The sequence below is a fragment of the Naegleria fowleri genome (assembly GCF_008403515.1).
Source record: "Naegleria fowleri strain ATCC 30894 chromosome Unknown tig6, whole genome shotgun sequence".
In the NCBI taxonomy this organism is placed as follows: domain Eukaryota; phylum Heterolobosea; class Eutetramitea; order Acrasida; family Naegleriidae; genus Naegleria; species Naegleria fowleri.
Genome location: NW_025407938.1, coordinates 862,341 through 881,301, shown reverse-complemented (window position 1 = coordinate 881,301; position 18,961 = coordinate 862,341). Strand labels below are relative to the sequence as shown.

Here is an 18,961-nt window from a genome sequence, read left to right as displayed (position 1 = left end):
TTACAAAGGGTCATCCTTATGGAAATATCAAGGCCCTTGGTCCTTTGATTCAGGAATTAAATGAATAAAATTGTCAAAAATGTTTTTTCATCAATTGAATTCACTATCGATAAATTTTGATCCAATTTTGTTCAATTTCTTTCAGACGTTTAGGAGTGAGATTGTTTGGATTGAGTTCACAAGTCACATGAATAATCTGTTCCTTTTCCACAAATAATACAAGCATGACAAGTCCATTATTATTGTGAATATCAAGATCTCGTCCTCCACTCAACAAATCAGCTTGACAAGATGAAATTTTCATGCTGAAATCAGTGAATGTTTGATGAGAAGGTGAGGCAAATGTTGTTGTTCTTGATGATGTGACCCATTGTAATTTTGGATGATACAACAGCAAGGGAACAAGAACCTCAATCACCATGTCAAAATTAGAAACAACAAAATTCTTGAATTTCAATCCAGAGCTGAGGAATCTCGAGTAAATGACACAGGGAAAAAGTCCTTCAAAAAATATAGATTTGAAATATTCAGAGAAGGGTGACAAGTTGGCATATGGCTGAGTGTTGTCATGTTGAAGAGATGATCCCAAGTGAATCAATATAGAGATAATGTTGAGTTGTGACATTTTTTTTTGATCTGCCTTCATGTTCATATGATTCATGGAGAGCTCAAACTGGTAATCTCTTTCGTCGTCCTTCTTTGAAAATAGTTCTTGTTTGTCAAGATGAATAAATCGTGTAGCATTTTTCATGGAAAATGATGAAAGGGCATTTTGCAATTCCTTAGCAGCCAAAATTGGAGAATTGATCTTTCCAGAAATGATGAATCGTGTTAAATATTTAAGCTTGTCTCCAAGGTGAAAAAGTGCAATTTGATCGAATTCTCGATTATAAATCAGCTGCAAATCAACAAGATATGGAAATTGTGATAAACGTTTAAAGTCCTCAACATTTTCCAATTGTTCCCATACGAGTTGTTTGAGAGAACAAATTCGTGAGAATGGAAGATGTGTCAACTCGGGAATGTTTCTTTTGAATGTAAGAGTTTGTAACTGAGCACTTGATTGATTCAAATCGAAAATTCTTTTCCAAGAGGCAACTCCTGGCTTGTTGTTGTCACTGTCGTTGGTATTGAGCGTAGTTTCTTCTCCGTCCATAGAACATCCATCAATGATGAGATGTTTCAGCTTTGGGAAAGAGAATGGTTTGCCGTTGAGTACGAAGAATGAATGATAGGGAATTATGATATTACACAAATGAAGTGTCTCCAAAGAATCACAATTCCCTCGTAGAAGCTGAATAAATTCGGATCCGTCTTTAAAGTGTATCCTCTCTAAACGTAATTCCTCGAGACCAGTTGGAATAATGTCAATGGGCTGAGAATCGAGAATGGATAATTTCTTAATGCATGAAATTTCATCTCGAAACAGGACATGACTTGAAGAAGAATTTGAAGACAATTTTGAAGTGTTCTGAATTTTGAAACCCTTCGAGCTTGTAAACTCTAATATGACATCAAAAAGTGTTAGAAATTGAGAAGTATTCGCTGTACTACGATGTTGGGCATTACTTTCGATTCGCAACAGTGCTTTGATGTTGTATGAGTCAAATCGGTTGCATATTGATGCTATCTTTGACATGGTATAAGTATTAAAGGTTAATGTTACATGTTGTGCATGTGGATTGATTGCTTGACATATTCGTTCGTCCAAGTCATCATTTGCTTTCAGTATCAAAGACCTGTACAGAAATATTTGATTTAAAATTGTTTCTTCATACTTGCGAAATAATTTTTGCTTTTGAAAAGAATGGTAAAACGAAGGTGAATTTGTCTCAATGTGTAACGTATGAATTTTTGTGTGATTTGTAAATTCTGAAAGCAAATAGGAAACAGGCTCCTCGTCTTCGTATTGCATGCGAAGAGAGTATCCACCCCTGATTTCACTTGATTTATGGGAATTGTCTTGTGAAAGAAGGAAAGGTCCCGCTTCGACTGTGTGTTTCATGAATCGTGACACTTGTCTGCGCTCATCTTCGTTGAGCTCCGATGATAGTATGTTATAGAACATTGATTCAAATACAATATTTGGCATGTATTGAATACAACTCAAAGTATCATATTCCTGCAATGAATGGATTTGATCATTATCCAACAATGGCAAAATCATTTCCAACAGTTTGTCCGTTTTTTTCAATGAAAATTTTCTTGCATTGCTCTCCATTTTCCATACATGAATAGTTTGTTTAGAAATGTACATTTTGACAAGATGATTGAATATCGAACACACCAGACATGTCTGATTCAAGAGCTCGGATCCAGTCATAAAATCAAATATATGATGAACAAATAAATGAGTCCATTCTGGAGTGGTAATGTCCATCTTTTACAATTAAATTATCCTTTCTATTGTATTGCAAAAAAAAACTTTATAAAATAAGATTCTTGAATCAATTCGCAATTCGAAGGTATTGTTGTTTCACCGAGAAGAACGTTCGATCAAAACGAAATTGGTAATTTTTTTTTATTTTTTTTGAAAAAAAAATGGTTTGCCGAATTCGTTTGCAGCGTATGGGCGTCAAGAACAATCCCATCTACCGTTTGGTGGTGGTAGACTCTCGTCGTTCTGTTTCATCGGGAAATATTGTTGAGAAAATTGGAGTTTATGATCCGAGAGCAAAGAGTATGAATTACATGTTTTTCCAGGAGGCTTTGAATCCACAAGATAAATTCAAGACTTGTTATATTGATATTGATAGAGTCAAGTATTGGCTCGGCCAAGGTGCCCAACCATCAGAGCATGTTTTAAAGTTGTTGGCCAATATGGGATTGGCTCCTCCAAAACCTCAAGTTATTCCGAAAGGATGGGACCCAAAGGTGTGGGATGAAAGTTTCAAACAAGCACACTTGTATTGGAAGAGGAAGAATAAGATTGAAGAACAACTCTAATTTGAATGTGCTATAATATATTATTATTTGTGTTGAATCTGATGATGTGTGATGATGATGAATTATAGTTTTTCAAAGGAACAACTTTGAATTTACAACAAATTGAACCATCCGATTTTTTCTCAACACCCTCTTTATCATTTCACTCATCATTTTCAAATTTTCATGATGGCAAATGGCAACCATCCATACGCTTCTCTTTAACCAATAATATTTTCGTACAAACATCCTATTCTTCCGACTCTGCACTTCTTGGCTAATCATTCTAAGTAACCATCAACAACAATAAAATTATAGTAGTAAAAACAAACAATTAATTGAACACGATGATGAATGAGAAATTCGTCTCTTTCAGACCTTCCAATATTACACCACATCAGAATTCTTTACTTTGACCATAAATCAATTTGCACTTGAATCATCGGAAATGAATGATTCAACTAACGTCTATCTGACTGCAAATTGAAATTGTAAACAAAAAAATGCCACAATTTCTTGTTCGTTTCATCAATGATTATTCGTACTTTCGTCTGCCGGATTTGGAGAGCTGTGCTCGGGTGAACAACATTCCCATGCAACACAGTAGAAAGTTACGAGAGGATGAAGTGTTTTATTTTATAGAATTGCCATCGGAAGAGGATGCCAAAAAACTCGTTTCCCGATCCGTATTAATTCAAGGAATTTATGAAGTTTGGGGAGTTGCTAGTACACCCGAAGAATGTGTCCAACAATGTGGAGAGTATTGTGAGAAGAATAGTGAGCATGTTGGAAAGATTTTACGTGAGGATGTCTCTTATCGGATTGTCGTGGAAAATTATGGATGTCGATGGAAAAAGAAGGAAAAGGTGGATTTATTGAAACGATTCACAACTATTCCATGGAAGGGAAAGGTTGATTTACTAAACCCCCAACAAGAATTTTATATATTTCAAGATTATGATAGTCCCAGTATCCCCGGGTCTCACTTACACCAAGATAAGAAGTCTTCTAGTAATTTATTAACATCATCGTCCACGAATTGTGAGTCATCTAGTGACGGTTCAATCCAAAATGACAATGATTTATCAAAACACAAAGAAACTCTACCGCCAAATGACGCAACAAATACCAATCATGGAGGAAACAATTCTACTAGTACCAATTCATCAGCTCAAGGACCACCAACTAAAAAGAAAAAGTCATCATCCTCTTCTCCGACGTCATCAAATAGCACCAAAGATACATCATCACAGAATCCACCAACTCATCAAGCTGTGTTAAAGACCATTTATTTCACACGAAAAATTGGAGAAGGTGGTAGACATCTCATCACCGAATATGACCTGAAGAAACGAAAATATATTGGAACCACTAGCATGAATGCAACGCTGTCATTCCTCAGCGCAAACATGGCTCTTGCCAGTAGCAAAACTCTCATTTATGACCCATTTGTGGGTACTGGATCGATTATTGTTTCTGTGGCTCACTATGGTTCTCATGTGATTGGCTCTGATTTGGATATTCGTGTAGTGAGAGGAAAAAATTTTCGTCAAAAAGGAAATGTTGAGAGTGACGCAAATATTCAAACCAATTTTGATCAATACGGCTTAACAAGAAAGGCAGGACTCGAGTTACTAAGGGTCGACATGTCTCAAACACAAGTATGGCGAAGCATGTGTCACAAAAATCACAAAATTGCTCGACCGTTTTTAGATGCCATTGTATGTGATCCACCGTATGGTAACAGAGAGGGTCCAAGAAAGATTGGACGACACAAACCTCTCGATCCTAATAGCACTGCCCTCGAACGAGAAAATTATTTTCCAGGAACAATTACGTATGACGTGAAGGAAATGTATCAAGACTTGCTCGAATTTGCTGCCAAATCGGTTGTAAAGCATGGAAGAATGGTAGCATGGTTATTCAACTTTAATGAGGATTATTCTGAAGAGGTCATACCTCAACATCGATGTTTCAAACTCTTATATAACAGTTTGGATCCTCTTAATTCAAAGTATCATCGAAGATTATTGACTTATGAGAAAATTGATGACTATCACGAGTTGCCAGACATCACATCTTCCTCTAGTATTTCCAGCGAACAAAGAAAATAAATGAAATATACTTTTCGAGAAGAATGTGACTAGTAACAGCATTGACTTCAGAAGAATACTTTTGTCAGCAATCACAACAGTGCACTTTTCTAAAGTCATTGCCATTTACTAGTACTGTAAATAAATGATAAATCAACTACTCCACCTAGCTCGTATAGTTCAATTTACTTTTCCTTTCGTTTGGATAATTTTCGATCCATTGCACTCAAAATTTTCTTTCTCAAACGAATACTCTTGGGTGTCACTTCAACGAGTTCATCCTGTTGAATGTAGGTAAGAACTTCTTCTAATTGGAAGATTCTCGGTGGTGCCAATCGAATGGCATCTTCTTTACCAGCAGCTCTCATGTTTGTTAAATGTTTTTCCTTACATGGATTGACCTCAATATCATTTTCTCTGCTGTGTTCTCCAATAATCATTCCTTCATAACAATCGGTTGAAGGAGTAATAAAGATTTGTCCTCTTGCTTCGAGTGGACCCAAAGCATATGGAGTACCTTTACCTTCTTCGAGTGAAATCATGACTCCCTTTCTTGTCTTTTCAATGGGTCCCTTATGTTCTTCATAGGACGAGAAGATGTGATTAAGAAGACCTTCTCCACGAGTGTCTGATCTGAACTCGGCAGCATAACCAATGAGACCACGTGTTGGCACACGATATATCAATTTTGCCTTGGTTCCCTCCACTTTATAGTCCACAAGTTCACCCTTTCTCTTGGAGAGTTTTTCCATGCATTGCGCTGCCAAGGAATTGTCAACATCGATGGTAACTTCTTCAATGGGTTCCAAAACTTCTTTTAAATCTTCCTTCTCTTGGAAAATAACTCGAGGTGGTGATACTTGGAATTCATAGCCCTCTCGTCTCATGTTTTCAATGAGGACAGCAATTTGCATTTCACCACGACCCATAATTTCAAAGGACTCTCCGATGGGTTTAATGGTCAAACTCACATTCATTTCTGCTTCTTTCAATAAACGAGCTCGAAGTTGAGTGGCTGAACACAATTTACCTTCTCTACCTGCCAAAGGACTGTCATTCACTAAAAACATGACACTCAAAATTGGAGGATCAATGGGCTTTGCAGGAATTGGTTCAGTCACTTGTTTAACGTCACAAACAGTATCTGTGACACCAGCCTTAGAAATACCAGCGATGGAAACAATGGATCCTGAGAGTGCTCTTTTCACAGGAGTTCTATTCATACCAATACGTTGCATGACTTGCAACACTTTACCCTCTTCCAAAACTTCTCCTGTTCTACTCATGACTTTCACTCGATCACCTGGTTTAATACTTCCTCCGTACACTTTACCTGTCACAATTCTACCAAAAATTCTGTCATAATCCACCGTACTCACCAACATTTGGAATGGTGAGGTAGCTGATGGTTTAACTCTTGGACATGGAATGTGTTTGAGAATGGCCTCAAAAATTGGTGCCGTGTCCACTCGTGGATCATTTTCAAAATCATTCACTGCCCAACCATTCTTTGCACTCGCATACAAAATTGGAAAATCTAATTGCTCCTCAGTGGCTCCCAAATCAATAAACAAATCAAACACTTCATTCTCAACTTCACCACCAATTCTTGCTGTTTCACGATCTGCCTTATTAAAAATCACAATGGGTTTCAAACCATGTTCCAACGCCTTTCTCAAAACGAATTTGGTCTGAGCCATCACACCTTCTGTAGCGTCTACTAACAAACACACACCATCCACCATGGACATGACTCTTTCTACTTCACCTGAAAAATCAGCATGTCCCGGAGTATCCACAATATTAATGATATATTCACCCTTATATTGCACGGAGGTCAATTTAGCCATAATGGTAATACCTCTCTCTTTTTCCAAAGCTAAACTGTCCATAGTACGTTCCTCAGCATCACTCTTAATAGTTCCTGTTTGTTTCAATAAACAATCAATCATGGTAGTTTTACCTGTATCGACGTGAGCAATAATGGCCAAGTTTCTTATATTCTTCACGGTAACAAATCCTTCAGAATCCACCTCCGATTCCACTTGAGGAATTTCAAGAATATTCGTTCCATTACCTCCCGATAAATCAGGAATGGTGGGTTTGGTTTGTTCATTGTTTCTCAACATATTGGTTCGGAGAGAGAAGAATCGGGTGTTATTATTCATGAGCTGATTATTGAGGAGGATACTTGTTGTATTGTTGTGGGTGAGGATGTTGTTCTTCTTATCATGGATGAGATGATGATTCCCTGATGATGATGATAGATTCCACATGGAATGATGATATAATCTTGAGAGAGATGGAGAGAATGATGATGTTAAAGCCAAAGTGGTCGTACAATTACTCTTGATATGTTTCATGAGTAGTGATGATTTCTTCATGATGGAAGAAGATGACGCCACAACAAGGCTCGACATGGGTGATTGCTTCATTTTTTTTTCTCGCAATTCAATCAAAATTTTAATTGAAGAGTTTTGGATCCAACGAAGTGTTCGCATGGATTCCATTTCAAGATCAAAAAATTTTATTGAAAGTTTGATTGACCCCAAGTGGGATCGGTCATCATCCAATTACAAGATCAAAGAATGAGCATTCATAAATTTGATTTTCGAGGAAAAAAAAATAACACAACACCTCCGCTAAGTGCCCACCTTGAGCACCCTTTATCACCACATAAAGAACCATCTCCGAATCATTAAACTTAAATTTAAAACTTATCTCTCCCTCTCTACGAAGTACTGTACTGATTTGGTACCACCGGTTATAAATACTGAGATTGTTACCGTTGTGATCAAACTGTAATCAAGACCCTATTACGATGGCAGTTATTAAGATCAAAGCACTATTGACTGAATGGTATTTAATCAGACCAACAAGATCAGATTCGTTATACAAATTAAAAAAAAAGAAGAATAATTCAATTAGGATGCCCAGCAAGATCGGTAAAACAAGACCCAACCATGGATCCAACCATGGACCCAAGCACTCTAGCTCACTTCAATCATTAAGCGACTACATTGCTTCTGCTAGTTCATCTGTAGATAATGAGCCCAATTTGACAAATAATCTCAACCCTACTCACAATTGCTCTACTAGTGTTGACACTAGATTGTACCCAACTATTGATCCAATAGCTGATGAAGAATTGGCCGCTAAAACTAATAGTATGAGCATGAGTAACCAAGACAACATTGAATTGTTGGATAATGAGCTGACTAATAACCTCAACATACAAGACATGTCAGTTGATGAAATTGTTGGTAAAACTTTTCTCAAACACAATAATGCTAAACTAGATACAAACAGAACTCTTCTTGACACTGATCAGATTTTAGAAATTGTATCTGTTATTGCTAGCCCACACAACCCTATGACCTTAAATTTCCAACATGTTGTAAAAGCCACTCTCAGAATACTCTCTGATGACATTAAATACGAAATCACCACAGAAAGAAAGGCTTTTAAAAACCATAAGGACAGAAAACATGTTTGGGAGTTATGGAAGGAAAGAATGAAGAATATTAACAAACTATTATCTGAGAACAAGAAAAGTAGTAATGTCCAACAAGACAATGAAGAATTCAACATCAATGACATAGCAGTGAAGGAAATCACTCCTCCCAGATATATTGCTGTTAGATATAGCAAAATATTTGAATAGAATGAGGTAATTGAATTAATTAAGGACAAACTTAGTGGCAAATATGTCACCATCAATCCGATTATTAAGCTCAATAATACCATAATTGTCACTATTGAAGATTGCGCTCAAGTAGAACAGGCAGTTGAAACATTACGTACAAAATTTAAAGAAGTCAATATCACTTCATCATGTGAAAACGACACCAACAAAATTATACGTGTCCATAATATTCCAATAGGAGAACTATGGAAAACTACAGTCAAGGCAGATTGGAGGAATGCTATTGAAAGCGATACTGGTGAACCCATTGTTGAAATTGCTACAGCTAGAATTGGTAAAGAAATGGCAGCAGTGATCACTGTCAAAAGTATGAAAGCCAGAAATAATCTATGTAAGGCAAAAACATATGATATCACTATTCCTAGAACAGAGGAAACAGTCACTATGAAAATCGACATACCATTCAACTATGCAATGGATGTGCAATACTCTGACATCATTGGTAGATGGCCTGAAAGAAATGATTTGATTAGAGCTAGAATACAAACGGAATCCTCTCTTGCCAGAAAATACAATAATGACCAACCTGTATCCATACTTATCATCAATCAAGAGAAGAGAATATGTTTGATTAGACTCAACAATCTATCTAATGCCATCAGATTGGTAAACCATGCTGCATATGGAATGAATGAATGGACATTGGATTTTGCTCTCAATTATCCAATTCTAGAAGATTTCCTGGAAAAGAAACCTGATACAGTTCACAAAATTTCACAAAATTTAGGCAGATCTTCTAAAATTGCAGCGAAAGACGTTTCCTTTACTCTTGAAAAAGTGCAACAAGATCACCTAAAAGAAATCAAGAGAATTGAAGCTTCTATGGATAAAAGAATTGCAGAACTTGAGGCAAGACAGAATCAGAAATTGGCTATGGGATTTAAGGAAATGGCTAATATTATCAGAGCAAATAATGAAGAATTAATGATTACCAATAGAATTGCTACTCTAACATTTCTGTCTGGTTGTACAAAAGATAATACCAAGAGGAAGATATATCAAGAGGAAATTGATGAGTGTCACAAAAAGCTAAAACTACTTGATTCACTTCAGTAGCTCCAGAATTATCTATTCTAACCCTCAACATTAATGGTCTCAGAGCAGAACCATTATCAGCCCTAAGAGGCTACCTCAACTCAATCACTCCTGATATAATCATGCTCCAGGAAGTTAAAAGCGTCTACATTGGTCCAGATTTTCCCTCTATATATTATTCTTCATTTACATATTATCACAATCCAAGAGATTCCTGTGGTGTATCTATTTGCCTCAACAAAAGCACTTTCAAAGATATTGAAGAAATCATCTTAGATCCGATCATTAAGAATAACGCGCGAATTATTGGCGTGAAATGTAAAATCAATTCAATTAATACTCTAGTAATTTCTGCGTACTTTCCAAATCAACCAGCTGACAGATGTGAATTCACATATATTCTTGACAACCTAATTGAAAAATATCCTAACTACAAAATCATTATTGGAGGTGATTACAATGCGATTTTATCCGAGAATCACTCCTCAAACGAATCTAGAAGAACTGATCAAAACATACTAGATCTTATTAACAAGAGAAATCTTAATTACTATCCTTTCCCTCATTTATCATGGCACCTTCATTATACTATTAACAAACAATCCAAGTCTATAATAGATTACATATCCACAGATTTTCCAATTGCATCTGGAGAAGTACTGAATGCCAACTTCATATCAGATCACAAAATGGTTAAAATTCTACTTGACCTCTCATGTCAACGAACACCTTTGTTAATTCGGAAGAAGCGTAACTTTCAAGATCCCAAAAATAAGAAAGAAGTGCTGGCCATTAGCAAAGAATGTGTATCTCAAGTTAAGAATTTAGAATCTGATAACGACAAATGGCGTTTCATTTGTGATAAACTAGGCGACAAATTTGTGGAGGTCAATCCACCTAAACTTGATCCTAAAATCTACAAATATAATAAGCAATATAAGAAGCTCATGTTAATACTTGATAGAAATGAGCACGGATATCCTTGTGACAAACTTTTGACCACTATTGGTAAAACTTTAGAACAGGTTCCAAAATGTCTTGCAAGTGTCAAAGAGAAAATCAAGAACCATATCAAATGGAGCCATGATAAGGCTTTGAACAGAAAGATGAAATGGTGGGAACAAAACTATGCAACCAACTCTAAACATCTGAGAAAGAAAATTTACAAAACGTCATCACCACCATACAAATTATCTATCGAAGGAACTGAAATTAGTGACCCCAATGAAGTTGCCAATGTGATCAAGGACAAATATCAACAAAACCTCAACTTTAGAGGAAGAAATCATCAAATTGACATTACCAAGTTTTTCAAGTACAAACATCCATTAATTGATAATTGCAATGACAAAATACTCGGTAGAATTACCACGGAAGAGAAAGAATGGATAATTCAGAATTTGAAATCCACAGCACCCAATGAACTAGGTTTAAGACAAAAAACTATCAAATACATGTGTAAGGAATTACAGGAGGAAATTTTATAAATTATTGAAAATATCATTACAACTGGATTTACTCCTGAATCTATGCAAAGTGTCAGCATTCTCCCAATTCACAAAAAGAATAAGGACCACTCAAACCCTGCTAACTATAAACCTATTGCCCTTATGGACTCAGGACTTAAAATAGCTACTAAATTAATCACCAAAAGATTGAAGGAAGTGTTAAAGGGAAGATTATCATTAGCTCAATTTGGTGGTGAAGACGGCAGAAAAACTATTCACAGAGTCCTTTCAATTTACAATATGATTGCTTGGGCAAAAAAGGACAAGAAACCTTTTTATGGTTTGGCTGTTGACATCAAAAAAGCTTATGACTCATTACCGAGAATTATGCTTCGTGATGGACTGCTATTCTTAGGGATTGATGAAATTACTGCTGATGGAATTCTGGAAATATTAGGTGAATCTACGACAAAGTTTGTTATACCTAATGGTAAATCTGAATGTTTCAATGTGAAAGATGGATTGAAACAAGGCGACACCTTCTCTCCCCTTGCATTCAAAATTGCGCTTGAGCCTCTCTTACAATTTTTAGAAATAACATATAATGGTGCTAGTGTTGCAAATTATTGGAACATTAGTACAGGCGCATGGATTGATGATTTGAACTCATTTTCCAACGAACTACCTGAAATTGAAAATTCTTTGCATGACATTGAAACCTATCTTCATGGCTATCACATGGAATTAGATCATTCCAAAACTAACCTCTTCTCTGATAAGGAATGTAGTATCAAGACATTATCTGGAAGTACGATCAAAAGTAATGATTCTATTATTATACTTGGTAATAATATTACCAATAATACTGAGGAACAAAAGAAATACACTACTTCAATTATTGAAGAAGTTAAAAGAAGAACTAACTCTATTGGCTGGAATTTTCCAATACAGAACATTGTCAAAATTATCAACACAGACATTGTTCCGTATGCACTGTACCACCTAATTCCTCTTGCTAATGACCATCTAGAGAAACAAATTGATAAATTCTTTCGCAACTTTATATGTGAAAGATTAAGAACCAAGAGAAAATTAGCTCTCGAGTGGTTTTATACTCATCAAGACAAAGGTGGACTTGGATTAATTTCTGTTCAAGAAATGAGTTACTCGGACCTAATGTGTAAAGTCAGAAAGTTCCTTGAACAATATGATATTTGTCTTGGATCTTCTACAAGATTCCTTTGTGAACGAATCAAACAGGAGCATGGTTTTGACATCCTCAATGATCCAATCCCTACTTGGTATAAACCAGACCCATGGATTCCTCAATATCTCAAGAGAATAATTTTCATGAACAAATCTTCCAATATTAGATTGTGGCATTCGAGTGACCAATGGCATGAAAAAACTCTCATCCCTTATGGAAAATTCCCTAAAGGTTTAAGACAATTCCTGCTCTATAAAGATTGGAACAGATTAAGTATGTGGGTTCCTGACCCTAAAAATTTACAAGTGAAATTACATAATGACATCAAACATTCCAATCATGTCACCCAAATTCGCAACATTCTCAATAGCATGGATTTTGGAAAAATCAAAGACGAAAGCAAATACTACAAATATGTTGGTAACAACACATCCATGTCAAACCTCTTGAACAAAGCTACACTAATTGGTACTGACGGATCGTGTAACAATAATATTGCTGGATATGGTATTGTAACTGATCAGAATGTTTCCATCTCAAGTCACACCTTAGGACAAGGAACTTCCTACAACAGTGAAGTTCAAGCGCTCCACACAGTTGTTAGATTGCTAGATAACAACACTCCTAGAACAATAGTTATAGATGCGAAAAGTATTTATGACCAACTTTTCCAATTCAGAAAATCTAGAGATCCTTATGTTGAAGAAATTCGTAATTATTTAAAAGTGAAGGATCAGATCAAAATTATGCATGTTAATAGTCATACAGGTAAACAAGATATCTATAGCCGCATAAATGAATTAGCAGATAGGGCTGCTAAGAAAGGTGCTGATTGTAACAAAATTCTTACTAATATTCCATCCAATAATTGGTATATTATTATCAACAATGTATTATACACTCAAAACACTAGACAAGCAATGTACAAACTTCTATTTCAACGCCTCCACAAAAGAACATATACGCCAAAGAACCTTCCTCCCAAGAACAGAAAGTTCACCAACATTTACCCCTCAATAGGAATCGGTTTCAGAACCTTAAATCTAATATTTAAAATTAGAGTGAACGTGATGAAGACTTTGGAAAATTTAAACAAGATATCCAAGACGAACTTGCTATGTCCTTGCTGTAGTAGAGAGACAATGCAACACATTATTTTTGAATGTAAATACTAGTGATATAAGAAAAGAAATGTTTAGGAATTTATATAATATCTCAATATATGCAAAGAATAACAAGAAGTTCTCCAAACGACTATTGTACCTCATCAAGACTAAACAAGATATCCATAGCCTAACAGGTGCTAAAGTTGGATTGGGTAAGAAATGGGACAAAGTATTTACTAAGGAAGCTTATCGATCTATTACTAAAATGTGGATGAAACGAAATCATTTTTTCATGGAAGAATTGAAACTCACCTGGAATGAATTTGAACAACAATACGATTTTAATCCCAATTTCATTGATTTGAACAAGTTTAAACTATACATGAAATACCCACGACCATGAATAATAATTGAAATTTACAACAATATTTGAAATTTACACTAACCTTGATGACAAACAATAATTGAAATTTACAACAATAATTACACTAACTTTGATGACATGAACCACCTTTAACTGTACTAATTGCACACACAGCCATGAATAACGTTTGAATTTTCGAACAAATAAACGCATGGACAGTGATAAAAAAAAAATGAGCATTCATAAAAGATCCTTCCGTTCCGATGATCATGACGAAGAAACCTTTGATCATGAGGAACATCATCATTCACCAAATCAAAAACCAAAACTAACGACCAAAAATGATGACAATGATCATCACCATTACGGAATATTTATTTCAAATTGTTTACTTTCAACAGATGTTGTCGAAGCTCACATTTTGAGTTATTTGAATGATAAAGACTTATTGCGAGTAGCTTGTACGAGTCAATTTTGGAGATTTGTAGTCGGATTACATGCTTCCAAGAGAGATTTGTTGTTATTTGATGAGAATTTGAGTTTGGATGAGATGAAATTTGGATTGAGTCTTCTTTGGAAATCCATCACACTTGTTTCGTGTAAATATGAACAATTAATTTCAACCTTTCATTGTGATGCAACCTCATTGACGATCATTGGAGGTCAAACCAATCGAGCGTTTGTCAAACAGTTATGTGAAGGAAAATTTGACAAGTTACAACTATTGGCATTCATCATTTGTGGATATTCCATTGAACAAGTACATTGGCTCTGTGACACGCGCGATGGGTGTTTTCCAATGCTCAACTATTTTAATTTTGCTGAACAGAGAGCCATTGTATCGCATCGAGATGAACAATTAAGAACACTGCAGAAAAAGTTTTCACACGTTAAATATTTCAATATGAAGGATCCATTCACAGTGGATCGAAATTACGAGTCCATCGAGAGACGACATACAGAACTGACCTATTTAGCTCGACACATTTCTCGTGGCACTCCCAGTGCCCTTAAAGCAGTAGCCTCTGTATTTTACGAAGGTTCATATTTCATGAAAAAAAGATTACGAAAGGGCCTTCAAATATTATTCCATGGCTGCAGAGAGTGGTGATGGCAAAGCTCTCGAATACGTCGGATACATGTATGAGACTGGAAAGGGCACTCCGAAAAACAACACTCGAGCATTCTATTCTTATTTGAGTGGAGCCAATGTCTTTCATAGTCCAGATTTTGCGTTACGAGTGGCCAGAATGTATGAACATGGTATTGGCATACCGAGAGACTTGAAAAAAGCATGTGAATACTATGAAAAATGTGCCTTTTCTCGTCCCGAAGCTGCTCTATTCATGGCACGAGTCTATGAACATGGCCTCGAGGAAGTTGACATTCCCATCGATGAAAGTAAGGCATTGGAGTTTTACAAAATAGCTGACTCTTCGAATGCAGAGATTCAGTTCAAAATTGGACTCATGTACGAGCTTGGAAAGGGTACTCCTGTCTCCCTGCCACTTGCTGTCAGTTATTACTTGCGTAGTGCTCGTTTGGGTTACACAGAGGCTGATTTTGCATTGGGTCGACTTGCCTTGCAAATGTTGGACTTGCCTCTCTCACCTCAAGCAGCACTTGAACACTTGAAAAAAGCAGCAGAAAACAATCATTTGGAAGCCCTCTTTGAACTTGGTAATATCTATGAACATGGTTTATTGAATGAAAAAATTGACAATGAACGAGCGCTCAAATATTTTGAATTGGCTGCTGAAAAACAAAGTGCTGCTGCACAATGTAAATTAGGTTTCAATTATGACACGGGTTCGTGTAAAGTCGAGAGAAATGTTGAAAAAGCCATTCAATGGTATTCTAAGGCAGCTGAGAATGGTGACACTATTGCCTTGCAAAATTTAGGAAACATATACCTCCATGGGAGAGGTGTCCCTGTGGATGTGGAACGTGCTTTCAATTATTTAAAATTATCAGCAGAAAAAGGAAATGCGGATTCAGCACTCACAATTGGACAACTGTATGTGAAAGGGGGTACTAGCAAGAATATTACAAAAGACATTTCAAAAGCCGTCCACTATTTCACACAAGCTCTTTCGTTAAACCCCAATCACACAAGATCCATGTATGAAATTGGAAAGCTGCATGAGAGACGTCTAGTAGAGCATTCTTCTGATTTCACAGCTCTCGATTGGTACTTGCGTGCTTGTATGAGCAGTCACGATGAGTTTTTGGAGAGTTGTTATAAGGTTGTGAAAATTGCTGGACGACTCAAATATTTGCAATATGCCTATTCCAAGTTCAATCAATTATTGAAAAGAGCAAATTCATCATCATCCTCATCATTACCTCTTGTATTCTATTTGTTAGGAAAAATTCATGAAAAGGGACATCTTGTGGGAGTAGATCATTCACAAGCATTTAATTATTATGAAAAATCAGCCACATTGGGATTTGAAATGGCTCGAAAACGATTGGAAAATATGGAACTTGTTATCTAAGATGAAAAAAGAGAGAATTGTGATTTAAGAGAAATTTGGTGATGATCAACAATTACCTATTTCATTCATGGTATTTCATCTCGGAATTTGATTTCATCTCGAATGCAATTTGTTGGAATTTTCTGGGTGGAAATGCATTTCATGGATTTTGCAAAACTGTGAATGAGTTGTTGTTGGCTTACCCACCATTATTGCAGAACAGCTGAAACTTTTTCAATCGATTCTATTGTCATATATTGATTAATGTGGCACTAGTTACATTCCACATAAACACATTTATTATATAATAATTATATAATAATTATGAGTATTATTATTTGCAAATATTTAATAATAATATATATAATAATTAGGAAAAGATCATGATTTCAAAAAAAAAATGAATGCAAATACAAACTCTTCGACTGGTGGTGGCGCTTTGAAATTTCTCTCATCGGAAGCAATGGTTGTAGCCTCTCCATCTGCCTTCTTTTCTTCATTTCATCGACAAGAAACGAATCATTGTTGGAAAAGCATTCATTCCGAATTGTATAAATTATATAGCTTGGTAGCCTCATGTTTGGGTCCTTGTGGACAATTCAAATTAATAGTAGATCCAAATCAGAATCAACTCATTACTAAAAACGGAAATCAATTGTTGGAATTTATGAAAATTAATACTCCAATTATGAAATATTTAGTTTCATTATTTCAAAATGCTTGTACTGAATATATGGACGGAACCATATCATGTATTATTCTTTCCTATGAATTGTTGGATTTGATCATGAATGAATATTCTTCAAAATTTCAACACGTTCATCATTTGTGTTCGGATTTGTACAGTTTTGGAGAATACTTTTTGAATCATACTAGTATGATTAATCATAATAATAACAATAATGCGAATAATCACAACAACAGTAATAATAACAATACTAATAATAATAATGACAATAATAATACTCATGATATTTCTCGAGTGCATGAAGAATTGTGCATTCCTATCTATTCCAACAAGAAAAATCAAACAGAATTGTTGAAAATTATATTCAAGAGTTTAATATCGAATCAGTTGAATAACAATCCAATTCTTAGTAATCTTGTATTGAACTGGATCCATTTGGCAACCAATAATTTTACTCAATTTGAAACTCTCTCACAATATAACCTGAGAATTATTAAGCAAATTGGAAAATTAGAGGAAAGTCGTTTACTGAGCAATACCATCATTTTGGAAAACTTGATGAATATAAATATTACATTCCAATCCAAACCAAACTTGTCAATGATTAACAAGTTTTGTATAATGAGTTTTGCTTGCTGGGAAGAACACATGAACAACATGTCAACACAATTCTCTCATGAAATGACCAAATTTGCTTCCAAGTTGGACTGTCACATTCTCTTGTTAGTCGTCAAAAGTAATAACACCAGAAAAGGATCACCCCTCGATCTTTCTCACTATCCTCATTTACGGAAATTTATTCAGATTCTCAACCAGAGAAATATTCTAGTTTTTCAGTATGAAATGGAAGATGCTCCACCCACAAGTTCATCCTTCATCCAGACGCGTTTGGATGGAGGAATCAATACATCATCACTCTCCATCTTGTATCATTTCATGGATTTGAGTGATATTAATGGAATTATCACAAATCTACAGGAAGAAGAGTTCAATGACAATTATTCCTATGGATCTTGTATTAATAATGTGAAAATGAATTTTAAAAGAGGAGGACAATGCTGTGATTTGATTATTGAATTCAATTCTCGTTCGAAAGAAGAGAAGGAAGAAAGCTCCTCAAGCGTTCGAAATTCTTACTCTACCTTGATCCTTAAATCGTTAAACCATGACATTTTAGAACAATTAGAATATCAGATGAATAAGTGCATCCATCATTTAATTTCAATTATCAAAAATCATTCCAAGACACCAATTGACTCAAAAGACACCCTTCTTTTCCAATGTGTGATTGGTGGAGGATGTTTTGAAACACAATTTTCGAAACTCTTGGAAAACTATCGACATGATAATTCTGACAGAAATGTTCTATTGTCACAACACTTTCATCATCCCTCAGAAACTTTACAATTATTTTCATGTGCTTTATTGAGCATTCCCAAACAATTGCTGAGGAATATGATTCCTTCTCAACAACTCATTTCATTTTCACAACAACAAATACACATGTTACTGAAAGATTTGTCAAGTACTGGAACCTTGTGTGGGATGGAATGCAACAAGACAACAGCCACTTTCAAGTATATTCAGACACCTGCCACTGCTGGTGGTGACGATGTAGCATGCCTAATTAAGGAAATTCCAAAGAAAAAGTTGGATGAGCTTTTTCAAGACAGTTCGCTGTCGCGGGATGAGGAATTTTCACAGCTCCCGTTGGAAGCTTGGAATGTGAAAAAACAAATCCTTCTCTCAGCGATCAACATTGTGGTGAACATTTTACGATTGGATGGCATGATCTTGGATTAAGGAGATTTACAAAAAGATTTATTTATATTTCACTTCGCCATCTTCTAAATCTTTGAGACCATGAATGTAAATTCTCACTGGTTTCATGGAGGCTCCCTGTGAGTAACAA

At 35.6% G+C, this 18,961-nt stretch overlaps 8 protein-coding genes across 8 annotated transcripts; 6 read left to right on the top strand and 2 right to left on the bottom strand.

The window, feature by feature from the left end:
• Positions 1–103: 103 nt before the first annotated feature.
• On the bottom strand, positions 104–2,380 carry FDP41_010656 (uncharacterized protein; the record flags this gene model as incomplete). Its single annotated transcript, XM_044700978.1, has 1 exon — positions 104–2,380. The coding sequence occupies one exon, from the start codon at positions 2,378–2,380 to the stop codon at positions 104–106; it is 2,277 nt and encodes a 758-aa protein (XP_044568304.1).
• A 161-nt stretch (positions 2,381–2,541) lies between these two features.
• Positions 2,542–2,946, top strand: FDP41_010655 (uncharacterized protein; the record flags this gene model as incomplete). Its single annotated transcript, XM_044700977.1, has 1 exon — positions 2,542–2,946. One exon carries the CDS (start codon positions 2,542–2,544, stop codon positions 2,944–2,946), a length of 405 nt encoding a protein of 134 aa, XP_044568303.1.
• A 482-nt stretch (positions 2,947–3,428) lies between these two features.
• Positions 3,429–5,039, top strand: FDP41_010654 (uncharacterized protein; the record flags this gene model as incomplete). The annotated part of the gene is made up of 1 exon (XM_044700976.1): positions 3,429–5,039. One exon carries the CDS (start codon positions 3,429–3,431, stop codon positions 5,037–5,039), a length of 1,611 nt encoding a protein of 536 aa, XP_044568302.1.
• Positions 5,040–5,203: 164 nt separating this feature from the next.
• FDP41_010653 (uncharacterized protein) lies at positions 5,204–7,453 on the bottom strand (the record flags this gene model as incomplete). Its single annotated transcript, XM_044700975.1, has 1 exon — positions 5,204–7,453. One exon carries the CDS (start codon positions 7,451–7,453, stop codon positions 5,204–5,206), a length of 2,250 nt encoding a protein of 749 aa, XP_044568301.1.
• A 494-nt stretch (positions 7,454–7,947) lies between these two features.
• Positions 7,948–11,246, top strand: FDP41_010652 (uncharacterized protein; the record flags this gene model as incomplete). Its single annotated transcript, XM_044700974.1, has 3 exons — positions 7,948–8,655; positions 8,707–9,776; positions 9,824–11,246. 3 exons carry the CDS (start codon positions 7,948–7,950, stop codon positions 11,244–11,246), a joined length of 3,201 nt encoding a protein of 1,066 aa, XP_044568300.1.
• Positions 11,247–11,288: 42 nt separating this feature from the next.
• Positions 11,289–13,923, top strand: FDP41_010651 (uncharacterized protein; the record flags this gene model as incomplete). The annotated part of the gene is made up of 2 exons (XM_044700973.1): positions 11,289–13,285; positions 13,590–13,923. The coding sequence occupies 2 exons, from the start codon at positions 11,289–11,291 to the stop codon at positions 13,921–13,923; spliced, it is 2,331 nt and encodes a 776-aa protein (XP_044568299.1).
• Positions 13,924–14,116: 193 nt separating this feature from the next.
• Positions 14,117–16,382, top strand: FDP41_010650 (uncharacterized protein; the record flags this gene model as incomplete). Its single annotated transcript, XM_044700972.1, has 2 exons — positions 14,117–14,888; positions 14,947–16,382. The coding sequence occupies 2 exons, from the start codon at positions 14,117–14,119 to the stop codon at positions 16,380–16,382; spliced, it is 2,208 nt and encodes a 735-aa protein (XP_044568298.1).
• Positions 16,383–16,761: 379 nt separating this feature from the next.
• FDP41_010649 (uncharacterized protein) lies at positions 16,762–18,852 on the top strand (the record flags this gene model as incomplete). The annotated part of the gene is made up of 1 exon (XM_044700970.1): positions 16,762–18,852. One exon carries the CDS (start codon positions 16,762–16,764, stop codon positions 18,850–18,852), a length of 2,091 nt encoding a protein of 696 aa, XP_044568297.1.
• Positions 18,853–18,961: the final 109 nt, after the last annotated feature.